Source organism: Psittacula echo, assembly GCF_963264785.1.
Source record: "Psittacula echo genome assembly, chromosome: 1".
NCBI classification, from domain to species: Eukaryota; Metazoa; Chordata; class Aves; order Psittaciformes; family Psittacidae; genus Psittacula; species Psittacula echo.
The window spans coordinates 134,977,224-134,991,523 of NC_137735.1; the positions used below are offsets into that span (position 1 = coordinate 134,977,224).

At 39.0% G+C, this 14,300-nt stretch overlaps 1 protein-coding gene across 2 annotated transcripts in view; it reads left to right on the forward strand.

The window, feature by feature from the left end:
- MAGI2 (membrane associated guanylate kinase, WW and PDZ domain containing 2) overlaps positions 1-14,300 on the forward strand; it is a gene marked incomplete at both ends in the record, with an annotated part of 757,046 nt that overhangs the window by 681,559 nt on the left and 61,187 nt on the right. The window contains 4 exons of one of the 2 annotated variants that reach the window (XM_080629386.1): positions 4,420-4,511; positions 10,268-10,460; positions 11,483-11,569; positions 13,579-13,827. In XM_080629386.1, coding sequence (XP_080485512.1) covers positions 4,420-4,511; positions 10,268-10,460; positions 11,483-11,569; positions 13,579-13,827 — 621 coding nt within the window. The remainder of the gene's footprint in view (positions 1-4,419; positions 4,512-10,267; positions 10,461-11,482; positions 11,570-13,578; positions 13,828-14,300) is intronic. The other variant, XM_080629387.1, reaches the window with a different exon arrangement.

The window sequence follows — 14,300 nt, forward strand, 5'->3', positions numbered from 1 at the left end:
TGTGTCAATCACAATTCATAATTCATAGTAATGATTTATATGGAACGGAAATCTTCACCATCATCAGCAAAGGAGTCTAAATTAATTTTTATTTTAGACGGATATTTGAATACACCCAGAAAGACTGTAAAATTATTGCAGCTGAGTTCTTCATCCTTGTTTTAATTGCAATATAGAAGAGATTTAACAAAGAAAATTTTCCATCTCTACATTTACGACATCATCCCAACTACAAGGTTTATCACTATAAAAATCACAGCACTATGGTATGGAAATGTAGCTGAGAGTTGATAATCACATCTTCCCCTATAAGGTCTCACTATTTTTCAGTCACAATCTATACTGCTACCTTTACATTCCCTGTCATGCAGGAACCAGAAAACAGGATTTCCCAATGCTCTTTATTGTCCTTGATGTGCAGCAATAAGGAGATCACAGCTTGCCCAATGCCATTCTCAAATTCATGGGGGAGCCAGTTGGTTTAATCTCCTAGCAAAATGAATTGTTGTTTGGGATTTTTTTATCTTGTAGGCCAAATGATCAGTTAAGAAAGTTTTCCTTTATAGGGAAAGAAGCAGCGCAATGGTGTAACTATGAGAAAGACAACGAAGGGACTAGAAGGCAAAGCTAAAGTTCTTTTCTAATATAAGTGTGTAGAGAGGCAAGGGAGAGCAGGCAACACTGTTATTCTTGCATAAGATACCCATATTATGTGATCAGAAATACTGTCTTTAAGCTGAAACTCTCAGTGAAACTGGTAGGAGATGGGACATTCAGGTATATGAAGTTGACTGGAAGGATAAGCAAACTGTGCAAAAGACTACAGTAATTCAGCCTTGGCTTGACCCCCTTGTTTACAAACCTATTCATTTCTTCTTACTTAGCATGATCCACAAGGTGCTAATCTAGTTTACCAAGAGAAAAAAGAGAAAAGGCACATTTTCCATAAAGAAGTGATATTAACCAAGAGCTTGTAGTATAATGCAAGGCACAGGAGCATAATTTTTCTGTAAGTATAGGTAATTTTCTTTGTATGATCAACTGAAAATCTGCTCCAGCAAAAGAAGACGAATTTTAGTTTATCTAAAAATCCTTTGTGGGGCAAAAAAAAAAAAAAAAAAAGACCACAATCTTAAAGAAGCAGGCACCAAAGAAAGATGAACTGTAGTCACTTATAAGGGTAAGAATACTTGATCAATATGCTTTCAGGAATATTGAAACTGCTGCCACATAATAGTAGGGGCTTTTAGTAAATCTACAAAGCATGAGGTCCTGTAGCAGAACTACGTTGTAGTGAACAACTTACCCATCTTACGAAAACAAAAGAGTGATCTCAGCAGCAGCAAGTCTTTAGAACTTATTGTCAATTGAAGACTAACTGCTGACATGGAGATAAATTGGGACCTAATGCAAAAATAGTTTGTTGATGCTGGACTAACCCATTAACTGATTTTTCACACCAAACAAGCAGCGCATGCTTAATCAATCTAGACTTCAACTAGATGTTCTACAAAATGCCTGCTGTAACTGAAGTACTTCCAGGTTAGCCTGGAGAAGACAGTACTAAGCACAAGATGTAAAGAGGAATGGCTAAAAAGCAGATAAGCAGTTCTACTAAAACAACAGTTTCTGAAGTAAAGGGTGGTATTAGCGAAGAGCCTTGCAATAATTCTTGTGTTATTTTCATTAGTGACCTAAGCATAAAATCCAAGGGTGGAAATCAGGTCCACATTCAGACATGTAATTCAGGTATATATGGTGTAGTTGTCTGCAGACCAATGGAGACCTGGTCAGTGCAGCCAGTGGTGTTGTAGCATATCAAGCACGAAAGCTGAAACAACCAGAAACAGTAGTGGAGGAAATGGTCTTACAGCAGTGGAGGAAATGCTCTTAAGTGTAGTAGCAGTCACTGGTGATAGTGTTATATTACTGTGAAAGAATGAGTAAAATCATGGGGTGCAATCTATCAGTGAAAATTTTGAATGAGGCAGGTGGCCTAGTGACAAAGGCCACAAACAAGCTCAGGTACCAGTGTCTTCTTTGCCTGTGTCTTTACTGGAAAGGTCTGAATGCTGTTAGCTTGCAGAGGCTTGCAGTAACAGGGAGCTGGGCTAGGTGACCCAGGGATCCTTTCCAGTCCCATGTGCTGTTTGCTTGGTGAGACAGAAAAGAGAATTATATTTTAAAAGCAGTTTTCAGTGTCCTGGTGAGAGGTGGCAGAGGATGGGTTCCATAGGCTCCAGCTATTTGGAAAGGAAGGCTCTTCTGAGCAAGCATGATAGCACAGTCATTTAATCCCAAGACTTCCAAACTCTGTTAAAGCTCACAGAAAAGTATTCCCATATACAGTAATTTTAGCCTAAACCTTTTCATGGTCAACCTGGCTTACCTTTTCCATTCTAAATGTGTAGAAAAACCAGCCTCTTTTTAAAAAAACACTACCTCTTACTTTGGAGTCTGGTGTCAACATTGGTTTGAATCAGCTTTGTCAGTGTGCATGTTTGAGGGATGTTTTCATCTCCGCGTGCCAGACACATTCTTCACAACCTGACATTCTTATACTTTCTTAATGTATTCCCAGCTGTGCATATCCATTCATGTGTGTGCAAATAAAGGTAATGCTTAGTTTGTGACAGACTGCTGGAAACAGTGCCTTTGAGTGTTAGGCCTGGGCTATAAACAGCAATCCTACTGTGTCTATCTGTATAGCCCTCTCCCTAGTGCTAAACCCCATTTTGTTACACGTAGGCACAGCAGATCAGGTAGAGATAAGGTATTACTTTAATCTTAAAATTCCTTTACATCTTGCAACTTTTAAACAACCTTTGCATTAACGTACTGTGCATGCAAAACCTTCATGTGTTCTTTTATTCACTGTTGAGACACTTATCAAATAAATTGAAAAAAGTCAGAATAATAAGCTGTTAGGATCTGTTTGGGTTTGTATTCTAAATATATGAGAAGCAGCATGGTAGGGAAAGGTATTGTTTTTATTTTAGGAATTGAAATATTTGTAATTCAGTATCACTCATATCATATACATTGCTGAAATAATGCACTATGCTGCTGCCTAGAGAGGTCATAGTGTAGAGCCACTGTATGTAGTTCTGTGTCTCTGTCTTTGCAAGACCTGACTGAAACTGAATCAGCTTTAATCCCACACTAAACTGCCGGACTCTACAGTTTGTGAGGTGTCCACTGATGGCTCTGGAGGGGATCTGTAAACGAGCACCATTTAGTACTTAGTACTTTAGTACTTAAACTTAGTATTTAAGCAATCTGTAGTCCCTCCCCTCCTGAGGAAACAGGAGACACCATGAACAGTTGAACCTACTCATCCCTTTTTGTTTGTTGGAGTCAGCAACAAGCTGACACTGACGGAAAGCTGTCACAACTTATTGACCAGAGTGCGATCTATATGAAAGACCGTTCCTGTTAACCACTGCCCTGCTTTAGATAACGAGCCTAAAGCATCTCTGAACATGCAGACAAAGCAATAGTCAAAATAGAGAAGCTTTTACTCCTTTAGCTGCTTACAGTTTCACTTCAATTTTTATTTAAATTTCTCTTTTGTATTTTGAGGGCATCAAGACCCCCCCAAAATGGGCTCACTCAAATGAAGCTAAAGACACTTCTATAAGAAACTGACTTTCAAAAACCACCATGTTCCTGAACTGATATATTCCAGGGCAGAATATATGTTTACAGGCAAGTTATGCAGGCATATGGAAGCACAATCTTAATGATTCATAAAGCTGTTGAGATTTTAATTGAGTAGCATTAAGGAGTTCAAGTTAATGATGTTAGCTTTCAATTTAAACTCTTAAGACTCAGTCTTATAATGATAGCTTTCGTCAAAACTCTTTATTGAAGGTATTACCTGAAAGTAGAGTGCTTAAAAGCTACGTTACATAAAAAGACATACTCCTTTATATCTGTATGTGGAACTTAAATGGCCTGTAATGATTATTCATCTTTTTTAAGTTGACTGATTCTTTTCCTATGTATCTCTATCTCCCATTTAAGTTTATTTTCTTTAGATTTTAATGAAGTGCAAGGAAAACAAAAATCAAATACCACAAGTGGATGAACAGCAGTGTATTATGCAGTCAGTTGTAGGAAGAAGGCACCTTTATAACCTCTATTATGGACACACTTTTCCAGTACTGTTCTCCTGTGAATGCATTCTTGCTTGGTTTAGTGTATTCTACTGAACATAATCATCCTCCAAGAGATACCTATATTTTCAAGTCTCCTCCTTGTCTGTGTGTACAACACATTGTGCCCCATTTCTTTCCACCAGCTCTAACCAGGATGCCATTAGCCATGTGCAGTGAACACAAGGTGGGAGGGAAGATGGTGCAAATTCTCAAGACAAAGCCAAAATGTTTTCTCAGTGGGATTTCCCTTTTAAACCAGGTCCTGATTACAAGGAGCTGGATGTTCACCTTCGGAGAATGGAGTCTGGGTTTGGCTTCAGGATCCTGGGAGGAGATGAGCCTGGACAGCCTGTGAGTTATTTCTTCCTGACTTTCCTTTTCATAACTCTAAAGTCTGTGTAAAGGTCAGAAACAAGGTTACTACATAGCTGAACCCACATGAACACCATGTTAAGGCTATAAGTAAAATGGCTGCTTTATTAATCCATAGAAAAAGACAGGACTCTCAGGTTGTCCTTATCTAAAAGATGCCACAGTTAATTAAGTTAAAATCAGAAGAAATTAACTTAGAAACAGTGCATCACTCAGCCCTTTACTGCAGAGTGTGACCTGGCATCTTTTAATCTTGACTTTCCAAAACTGAGTTTAAGCAGAAGATTTAAAAAATCAAATTATGTAAGACTATATATAACTGTGTTCGATGTAGACAGACTATATATATACACATAAGGTCAAAAGATACTGTCAAGAGCTCAGTTTATTTCCAGAAGCACAGAAGGCCCCACCAGGAACAGTAGTTCATACTCTAAGTTAGACAACAACATCATGTGATGCATTAGGCATAAAAATGATAGCTTTATATCATTAGGAGGGACATATCCTTGTAACCAAATGAAAAGTAACAAAATGTTACATAAAGTAAATAAAGTATAAAATAAAACATATACACAAATTTTAAAAGAAATGTGTACACATTTTGGTAAATTAGTGATAAATATAAATACTATAATTTTGAAAGAGCAGGCAGATTTAGTACTCCTTCAGAATAACTTTGATGATGTAACTGTGGTTTGTCAGTAAGGACTAATGCCAAGTCAATAACAACATTTTATTATCGCAACCTTATACACAGTCCTGCATTACCACCTTTCTGAGATAATGTATAACTAGTTGATAGGTATATTCCGTATTCAAATTCATATGGAATAATACAGTTATCATCCAAGCATTAACATTAACCAACACATGGCTGAAACAAAGAAGTTCTTCTATTGTAAAATTGTCAACATCTGTCGAAGTACTGATAAATATTAATAGTTTACTGATGCCTCATGTGAAAAGAAATAAATGCAATGTCTTCTAAAAAAGGTGCTTCAAGTGATGATTGAAAGGCAGAGCCCCTATTTCAGAATAAGTCTTTTGGAATGGATTTTGAGAGCTAAATAAGGTATATATATTTTTTTTGAGAGCTAAATAAGGTATATTTTTTTTTTTTGAAACCTAAATAAGGTATTGCTGTACAGAAGGACTGTAAAACAATACCGTTTCATCATCTACATTTGCAGTGTGCCTGATGACCCTCTGACATCTAACTTTCTTCCATGGAGCATGCCCCAACACACATACAATGAGGCCACTGGACTATCATGTGCACATTCTCCAGCTAAGCATTTTCAGCATTTTCTTTTCGGGATGGCCCAGTTAGTATGGGTTCTCAAAGGTCATCTATTGGGTGAAGCTAAAACAGAAATCTGTTAGGAGCTAGAGGAAGTGTCCCATTTTATCATTTTATCCTGCAAAAAATCGGCATTAGTGGAAGATTTGGAAGTCTCCCTCTACCTGCTTTGGAGAATAGTGACATTTCCAACCTCTCAGGAAAGTGTCCCTGGCTACAGAGCTACTCAGTATTCTAGGAAAGTCTGCCCTGGTGTCTCCTTTAAGGCTTTTTTCATTACAAATTGATAATTAAGTAGGCACAGACTGAGTGTCTGACTGCCTCTGCAGTTCGGATGTTTATGACATTCTCATGGCGAAAAGTGCAGCTCAAATGCCTCATCTAGAAGCTCATTACTTATGTAAAATGGAATGATTTCAACCTGAAGGACTGAGAGAAAACTGGTTTAGAATATCTGATTCTGATAGTTAAGAATACATGCTGGGAAACCTGAATTTATGTCTCTTGTCAACAACCCAATTGAGCGGGAACTTAGAAACAAGTCTTTTGCCTCCCAGCTACATGCATTATGCACTGAACTGTTACAGAGGAAGCAGCTCTTTCTAGTTTCTTTTCAGCAAAGGACTGGCCTGGCTTTACTGTGAAAAGTCAAAGAGTTGTAGCTGAATACCAAGTACAGAGATAAGCACCTTGCTCTTTTTAGAGAGCAGGACCAAAAATGCTGCCTCTGTGAGCCACCTTCTAAGATGCTTCACTGTCCTGCTGAACAATTGCTCTCAGCCTCCACATAGCCCCAAGGCTGCTATCTCTGCTTCAGGGCTTGCAAATACAAGAATATTTTTTCCCAAGATATATCAATCTAGCGGGGCTCTATGTCCCCACAAACCATGTCTCTAAATCCTCCAGAATAAATAAGATCCTGGCTTAAGGACCCTATGAAGCGAAAAGGCACATGCTTAGAGCTAGGTGTTGGAGTGCCGAACATCTCAGTTCTCACTCCCCCTTTGTTGCCCATCTACTTGTTTTCACTGCTCAAATTCATCACCAAAAAACCCAAAAAAACTCAAAACAATAGAGGTATTCCGCTTTTGTTAATTTCCATCTATTTTTTGTTCAAAATACAAGAATTATTAACTGTTTTCTCTCCTCCACTGCTTCCCTGGTCCCACATGAACAGCCCACCTGCAGCTTCCCATTTCTTTCACCTCCAGAAAAGGAGAGGCAGTTTCTGCCTGTCCTCCAAATGACTGCTTTTCATATGAAACAAGAACTGAGACACTTTGAAGTGTTTGTTTCAGCTCTCCTGCTGTGCTGTCACGTAGCACAGAACAAAAGGAAGCTTTTTTGCCTTTTGTCTTTGTGGTTCAGTTTCTAAAAAGGAATATGGATTCTTCAGCATAAGGCAATAAAGTTTTCAAAGCAGCCAAATCCACACACAGTTTTTTTCGAAGGACAATACTGACACCATAGAGAGACTGTAGGTTAGTTTCCTTCTAGTTATATGAGCTACCTGGCACCTTAGATGTAGAAAAGGCTGCTGGACTACTCCACTTTCCGTATTTGTAAGCATAACTATGGTTTCCAACTACTTAAATTTATTGAGAGATTTCAAATATCAAGACCGTGGGTTGTGCCACTTCAAATCATCTCTCAAATCTCATGAGATCCTACCACCGCAGGTATTTATCACATCTCCCCGTAACTTGAGTTAATCTGACTCTGCTAGAGTGAATTATAATATCACTGAGAGGTTGCAAATATATTGGAACTGGAACTTTACTGAACTTGCAAATTGCTGTCCCGAAGCAGAGAAGTATTTTGTATACTTTGCACAGCTCAAACTCAGGATCACAGGAACATATACATAATTGCATGGAGAGTTTCACCTTTTCAGCAAAGATTGTCTGGGATTCTTCTCAAAAATGCCTGCAAGATGAATGTCTATAATCCTTTTATAATCAATGCCAAGAAACAGACATTTCTAAAGCATAACAGATGCCCATAGAGCAAAACACTAGGGTACTGCAGACCACGCCTTAGAAATTCCTATTTTTAACACTGCTTAGACAGAGTTTAGATTATTATCTTGGATTTAGAAATCACAGACACTTAAAATTAGGTGAGATGAATCAGACCTTTTAAATTTTACGATGTGCGTGTGAAGCTACTGTGTTATATTCAGAGAAACTGAAACACAAAGTCAGATAATTACCAAGAATCACAAAGAAAGTTAGTATCAAAATAGATTGAAAGTTAGTATCAAAATAGATTGACACGTATGAGTTAATAGACCCGGGCTTCAATTACACATTATGCTCTGTCACAATCTTCCTAATCAATCCCAGCATTTCTCACCTTTAATCTCAAGCAATAGCTGAAACTTTCCCTTTTTTCTACAACACACTCTTTATTGCCTACATGTCATCATCCTTTTCCTCATACATTCAAAGCAATATCATGCCAGTGTGAAACTGCTTAATAGAGGTAATATAATACTGATAAATAATTTTCCAGTTTGTGTTTTGCTTGTAGAATTTATAACTATTACGGAAATCACTCAGCTGTGAAATGAGCAGATACTGAATAAGAAACAAGTTCAGACACAGAAAAGGTGAAAGAAGGAAAATTAAGTTATTCTTGCAGTTAAATATATCACATAACAGATATGATGGCCATCACCTTGACAAACAGGCCTAACTGAAGTGTTTAAAGTAAGACTTTGATGCTTATGTTAGTAGTCAGTTCCACCACTGAGATAAGTAACACAATCCAATTTCACTGTGGGTATGTAAAATATCAGCAATAATTAGTTAATAGTCAAAACTAGAAAGAATTTTTGCACTTTGCTGTAGATACTGGTAGAACTACATGCTATGATCTACATGTATGTTTCTCCAGAGGTTAAAGATGCATGAATTATTCCATACTTTGGCAGACAATTATAAAGAAACTACAAACACTCAGTAAAATCACAAGAAGGCAGTCCCTACAATATTCCAAGCTGCAGAGGGTTATCACCCATGTATTCCCAAGATAACTAGGAAAAAGTTCTTACTTATATGAGATGCCTGAATGCAAAATTTAGAGAATACTTTGTGGAGATCCAGCTAAATGTAGGTTCAGACAGCATTTTTTCTAAGCCATTAAAGGAGCATAAATCCATGATTCATAGTTGGATTTTGCACAAAGAATTTTCCAAAGCTTTGAGGTATAGTCTTTCACTATTCGAAGGACAGAATAGAGAACCTGAAAGAATCTGTCTGGCAACTCAGCCTGGCACTGCTTAACAGGATCCCAAGAACACCAGAAAGTAGGAAAATGCTGCATCGTCTTCTCTCTTTGCTAAGTTTTGAAAGCAAAAGTGAGCCAAAGAGAGGCTAGAAACTGGTGAAAATCCTTCAGGCTCCACATGGAGTTTCATTTAAATGCTCTGCTGGGATACTTGCAACTCTGCAGCTATAACCACAAAAATCACAAGACCACCTGCATCCCTACCATATCTAGCCTTTGCAGTTCATCATGAAAAGCAAGACTTGATAGCTTTTATCTTTTATTATTTGAAAGAGATTGTCAAACGGCATGTCATATCCATCATTCTGTGCTCACTCTCACACTGAACAAGAGATAGGAAAATTTGGAACACGCTCTGTGAATGCTTTAATATTCTTTCAAAGAAAGCACGTTTTGTTTGAATCAGTCTCAACTGTTCTACCAGTTATTCCACAGGGGAGATACATATGTCTTCTTCTAATGAATTATGTGAATTTATATGCATAGAAAGTGGAGAAAGTCATTAAAAGGTTTTGAGCAGATTTTTCACAAGTTTATATGTCCCATACAAATTACATTTAAATATCAATTTGGGAAAACAACATCTGCCCAGAGTAAGTTCGCACTTTTTTTCCATTTTGTTAATCAACCACTACTTGAACAATTATCCATTATGAGTAACGATATTTAATATAGCACTTCTTTTCCAAAGAAAAGTTACTTCCACTACAGACCTCAATTGCATTACTCTGGGTGCTTAAATTATGCAGCAGTGAAGAAACTTCCGTAAGAAATATGCAGATTAACCCTGACATGGAATTAATCTGTTTAGATCATCTGCATAATGTAGTCTATATAAACTCAACACTCCTTATAGACAGATTGTCTTAATTGGAAGATACCAGGTAGATCATCCTTAGATGAGGATTCTCAGGTGTAGCACATCTACACCGGTAGGAAAGATCTTCTCACCAAAGGCAAGGAAGCATCTTCAGTCATACCCACAGAGGATAAGCACAACTTTCAAACACACACAGACCTCTTCACCTGCACTACACCACTAGCTTAATTTCAAAAGAAAGGGAAAATCACTGCAACATTCATGGCACTCAGTTGGAGTCTCAGGGTATATATGACAGGATTTTGTTTCTTTACTGCCTAGATTCTTATTGGAGCAGTAATTGCCATGGGCTCAGCTGACCGAGATGGTCGTCTCCACCCTGGTGATGAGCTGGTATATGTAGACGGGATTCCCGTGGCCGGCAAAACCCACCGATATGTGATTGATCTTATGCATAACGCTGCCCGAAATGGGCAAGTGAATCTTACTGTGAGGAGAAAGGTGCTACCCACAGGTGAGTGAAAGCTGCTGTTAAAATAAATAGAGAAAATTAAAGTGAAAGTCAGTGTTTGTGTCATTTTGAAGACAGAATAATTGTAAATGTGTGTCCCTTCTTTCTGTGATAAAAACGCTACCACTGAGTGTTGTTTCCTTCGGAAGGGGAAACAATATTGGCAACCCTGGTGTGGTGATCATGAGTGCTCTGGATTTGTTCCATGCTTTCTCGATCTGTGCTGTCTCCTCTTGTCCACTTTTGGGAAAAAACGTTCACCTAGGTTAATGCTGTTAAAGCTGGCTGTGTCAACAAGCAATCAGAGAAAGGCTCAAAGACTGTTAACTGTTTAGGGCAGGAACTCATTTCACTCTTGTATTTGTTAAAAGCCCATTTCTGGTCTCACTGATGTCATCTGGAATTTTCCCCCTGACTACAACACAAGCTGGCTGAAAACCTTCTGTATGGCACAAGTGGCTCTTAGGAACAGGGCGGAATCCTCAAGTAGACACATTCAGTAAATAAACCTAAAATGACATGGTTGAGGGTGAGATGTCCCTGCCCATGGCAGGGGGGCTGGAACTAGATGATCTAAAGGTCCTTTCCAACCCAAACCATTCAATGATCCTATGAAGAATTTGAAGTATATTAAACCTTTAGACTAGCTCGGTCTCAATTGTTGAAAATCACTCAAACCTGGAAAAAATGTGTGGCAGTGTCTATTAAAGCTCTAATGGGAGAATTTTCTGCCGTTCCATTGCAACCTTTGCTTACCCAAGGAAATAAGTTTATTTAAGAACTTTTCAAACATTTGTGGTGGTGAGTACACTTCACTGAGGCACCAGAAATGAGCAAAACCACGTTCCCAAGCCTGTCCTGTCTTCCGCCTCTCCGTGCCCTAGATCCGCTGTCATTGCCTGCGCCGTTCGTCCCCCTGCCAAAAAGCCGCCTTCCCACTCACCCCCGTCTTCGCAGTCCCCCTCCCACTGCGGCACCGCAGCGCCAGTCTCGCGGGACTGACTTTCTTCTGTTACTGACTCCAGAGTCCTCCAGCCAGAAAGGTCCCCCTCCGCCGGGCGCGACACCCCCTCGCAGCTCCCCCAGCACTAGGAAAATGGCCAATAACCAAGGTAATCCGCCGGGCGCTTGCGATTAGCACCTCTCCCGGGTCAGCCGCCTGTACAGACTGCAGGCAAGATTAGCAAGAGGGTTAGCACAGAGTGGATGCCAGCTTTCGCTGCTGCTTGTTTCGTATGAAATGAAAGAGTCTACGAGACACTCTGGTCTCCTGGCACAGAAAGCAAAGCAAGCTGGTAAAACACCTGGAGTTATTCTTGGGCCTTGAGAGTGCCACACCGGGGAGTAGAGTGTATAACTCATTAATGTTTAAGCATTTCAGGAGCTGAACAGGATTTTAATTTGGTGTGTTACAACATAACCTTTGTGGAAAAATTTTTGGAACGACCGATGTTTGGCAGGACTGAAAGATGCTATACTGACACAGCAGGCCAACTGATTCTGTGTGAATTTCTCACCAGCGTGAATGTATGCAACAGAAGGATCTGGGGCTTTCCTTACCTAATAACTGATGTACCTATCTCAGCCCTCGCCTGGAATCGCCATTTTGCACAGATACTTACCTAGATCTGGAGCAGAAAATCATCATTCACAAGCTCTGGAAAAAAAAAAGTACTAGGAAAATGTGGTATTTGGAACACTGCTGATTAAAATGCCATTTTCTTTTCACAGGCAGAAGCAAGAAGTAATACTTCTGAATAATATCTATTGCACAGCTGACAATCAATAGCCATTTACACTTTTCCTCCTTTATCTTTCTTTTCCTGTACTTAATGGTATTCAGTTGCATTCTTTTATGGCCAAGCTGGCTCTTGGTCACTCTTCAGGGTAAGATAATTTCCTTTCTGTTGCAGCCATACTGACATAAACAATATTCAGCTTTCTGAAACATGACAGCCAGAAAATGAGATCTCTCTTGTCACTGACTATGGCATTTAGTTGCAGATTTGGTTCAATAACTCTTGCAGATTTTCAATTCTAATGCAGGAGTATAATAATTGTTTGTTTTTCTTCCTCTTTATTCTCTCTAATCACTTTATTTCATAGTTGCAGAAGGACTGCTAAAGGACACACCTGACTGAGAAAACAACAGCTTGTCCTTGGATGATGTTTATGTTATTAATATATACACACTGAAGGTCTAATTTGCAAGCTGTCTTCCTAGAATGTATGTGTGTATGTGGAAGCTCTTCACATGTTCAGTAGAATGGCTGCCACTCTCATTGCTCCAAACAGAAAACTTAGATTCATCTGATAGTTCTGTATTAAAACTGTCAATACATGCTGAATCATGTAAACAGCTTAGGTCTGTGAGGAATGTAAATCTTTTTTCCCATCTGGAAGTGTAACTTTACTGTTTTCCATTGCCAAAATATTTGTACTAAAAAAAAGTGTGTAATCCCACAAGATTTAACTTGTTGCCTGTTACCATTACTACAAAGTAATACTGAAGTGTGGATGGGCTCCATTTTCACTTCTGCCCTTATGAACTTGCCACACAAGAGCGTCTTCAAAGCCTTTAAGTGACCACCTCTTCTGTCATGACACCCACAGAAAAACTGTTTGTGATTATTTTTCATTGTGTTAACTGCTCCATGAACATCTTCTGAGTATGCTAATCAACTTGTAAGAAGAACATTATGCAGCTAATCCTAATTAATCTATGTTAGCTGCCTGCTTAAATTCTTTTAATCCTAACACAGATAATTTTATATTGGATTAGACAGTCACATTTTCCTTCTCATGACAGATCAACCATCAGACAAGGGAGTAGTGCTTGCTAATGGTTTTGCAATCCAGATAGCCAGTGTTTCTTACTTTCCTCTCTTGTAGATAGCTTAGCAGTGAGTGTTCATGCTTACTTTGTCTGATTACTCTTCAATGTTTTGCATAATTGTGTAGATTCTTGTCTCCCTGCATCTGTTACAGCTCCTAGTTTAATACTTGTAGTAGTCTAGGCTATAGACAGTCAACTGTATTCATGTTGCATTAGCAAATGTACTGTAAGTCACCAGGCCACTTAGCAAGTCAGATTGTAATACTGGTGTGATTTATGTTGTAGGAGAACCATGCCCAGAGAATGGCAGAAGCCCAGGCTCAGTGTCTACGCACCACAGTTCTCCAAGAAGTGACTACACTACTTACGCTAACAGTAATCATGCTGTCTCTAGCAGCAATGCTACACCCCCTGAGGGCTTCGCTTCCCACAGCCTGCAAACCAGTGACGTAGTGATCCACCGCAAGGAGAATGAAGGCTTTGGCTTTGTTATCATCAGTTCCCTGAACAGGCCTGAATCTGGGTCCACAATAAGTAAGTAAATCACATTTTTCAGTTTATATTTTTCCAAGTTTGCCCAGAATTAATCTGCTAATTAATCACTGCAGAGATTAAAACTGAAGAGACTCTTTAGGGTGTTTCCAGGATCATGGTTTACTTGTCTATTGTGTCTTGGACAAAACCAAAGGTTATTCTGGCCTCTGGGGCTCTGTGTTTCAGGTACTTGGTACATTATGACTGACCCATGAAGTAGATTTAGTGTGTTCCTATATCCCAAAGAGACAGTGCAAGTAACCAATAGGGTTATGTGAAAAAATTATTCCCCACATGCAACTGAATTATACTTTTTCTTAATCTTTTTTTAAATCAAGATGAAGTTCAGGAAGTTGAAATGAAAGCTTAGATCACAGCAAGCCCAATCACACCAGCTGTCCAGTTAGGACATTGCAGAAGCAACTGGAAAACAGGAAAGCTGGTTAGACACAGTTGCAGATAGGTTGATTTTT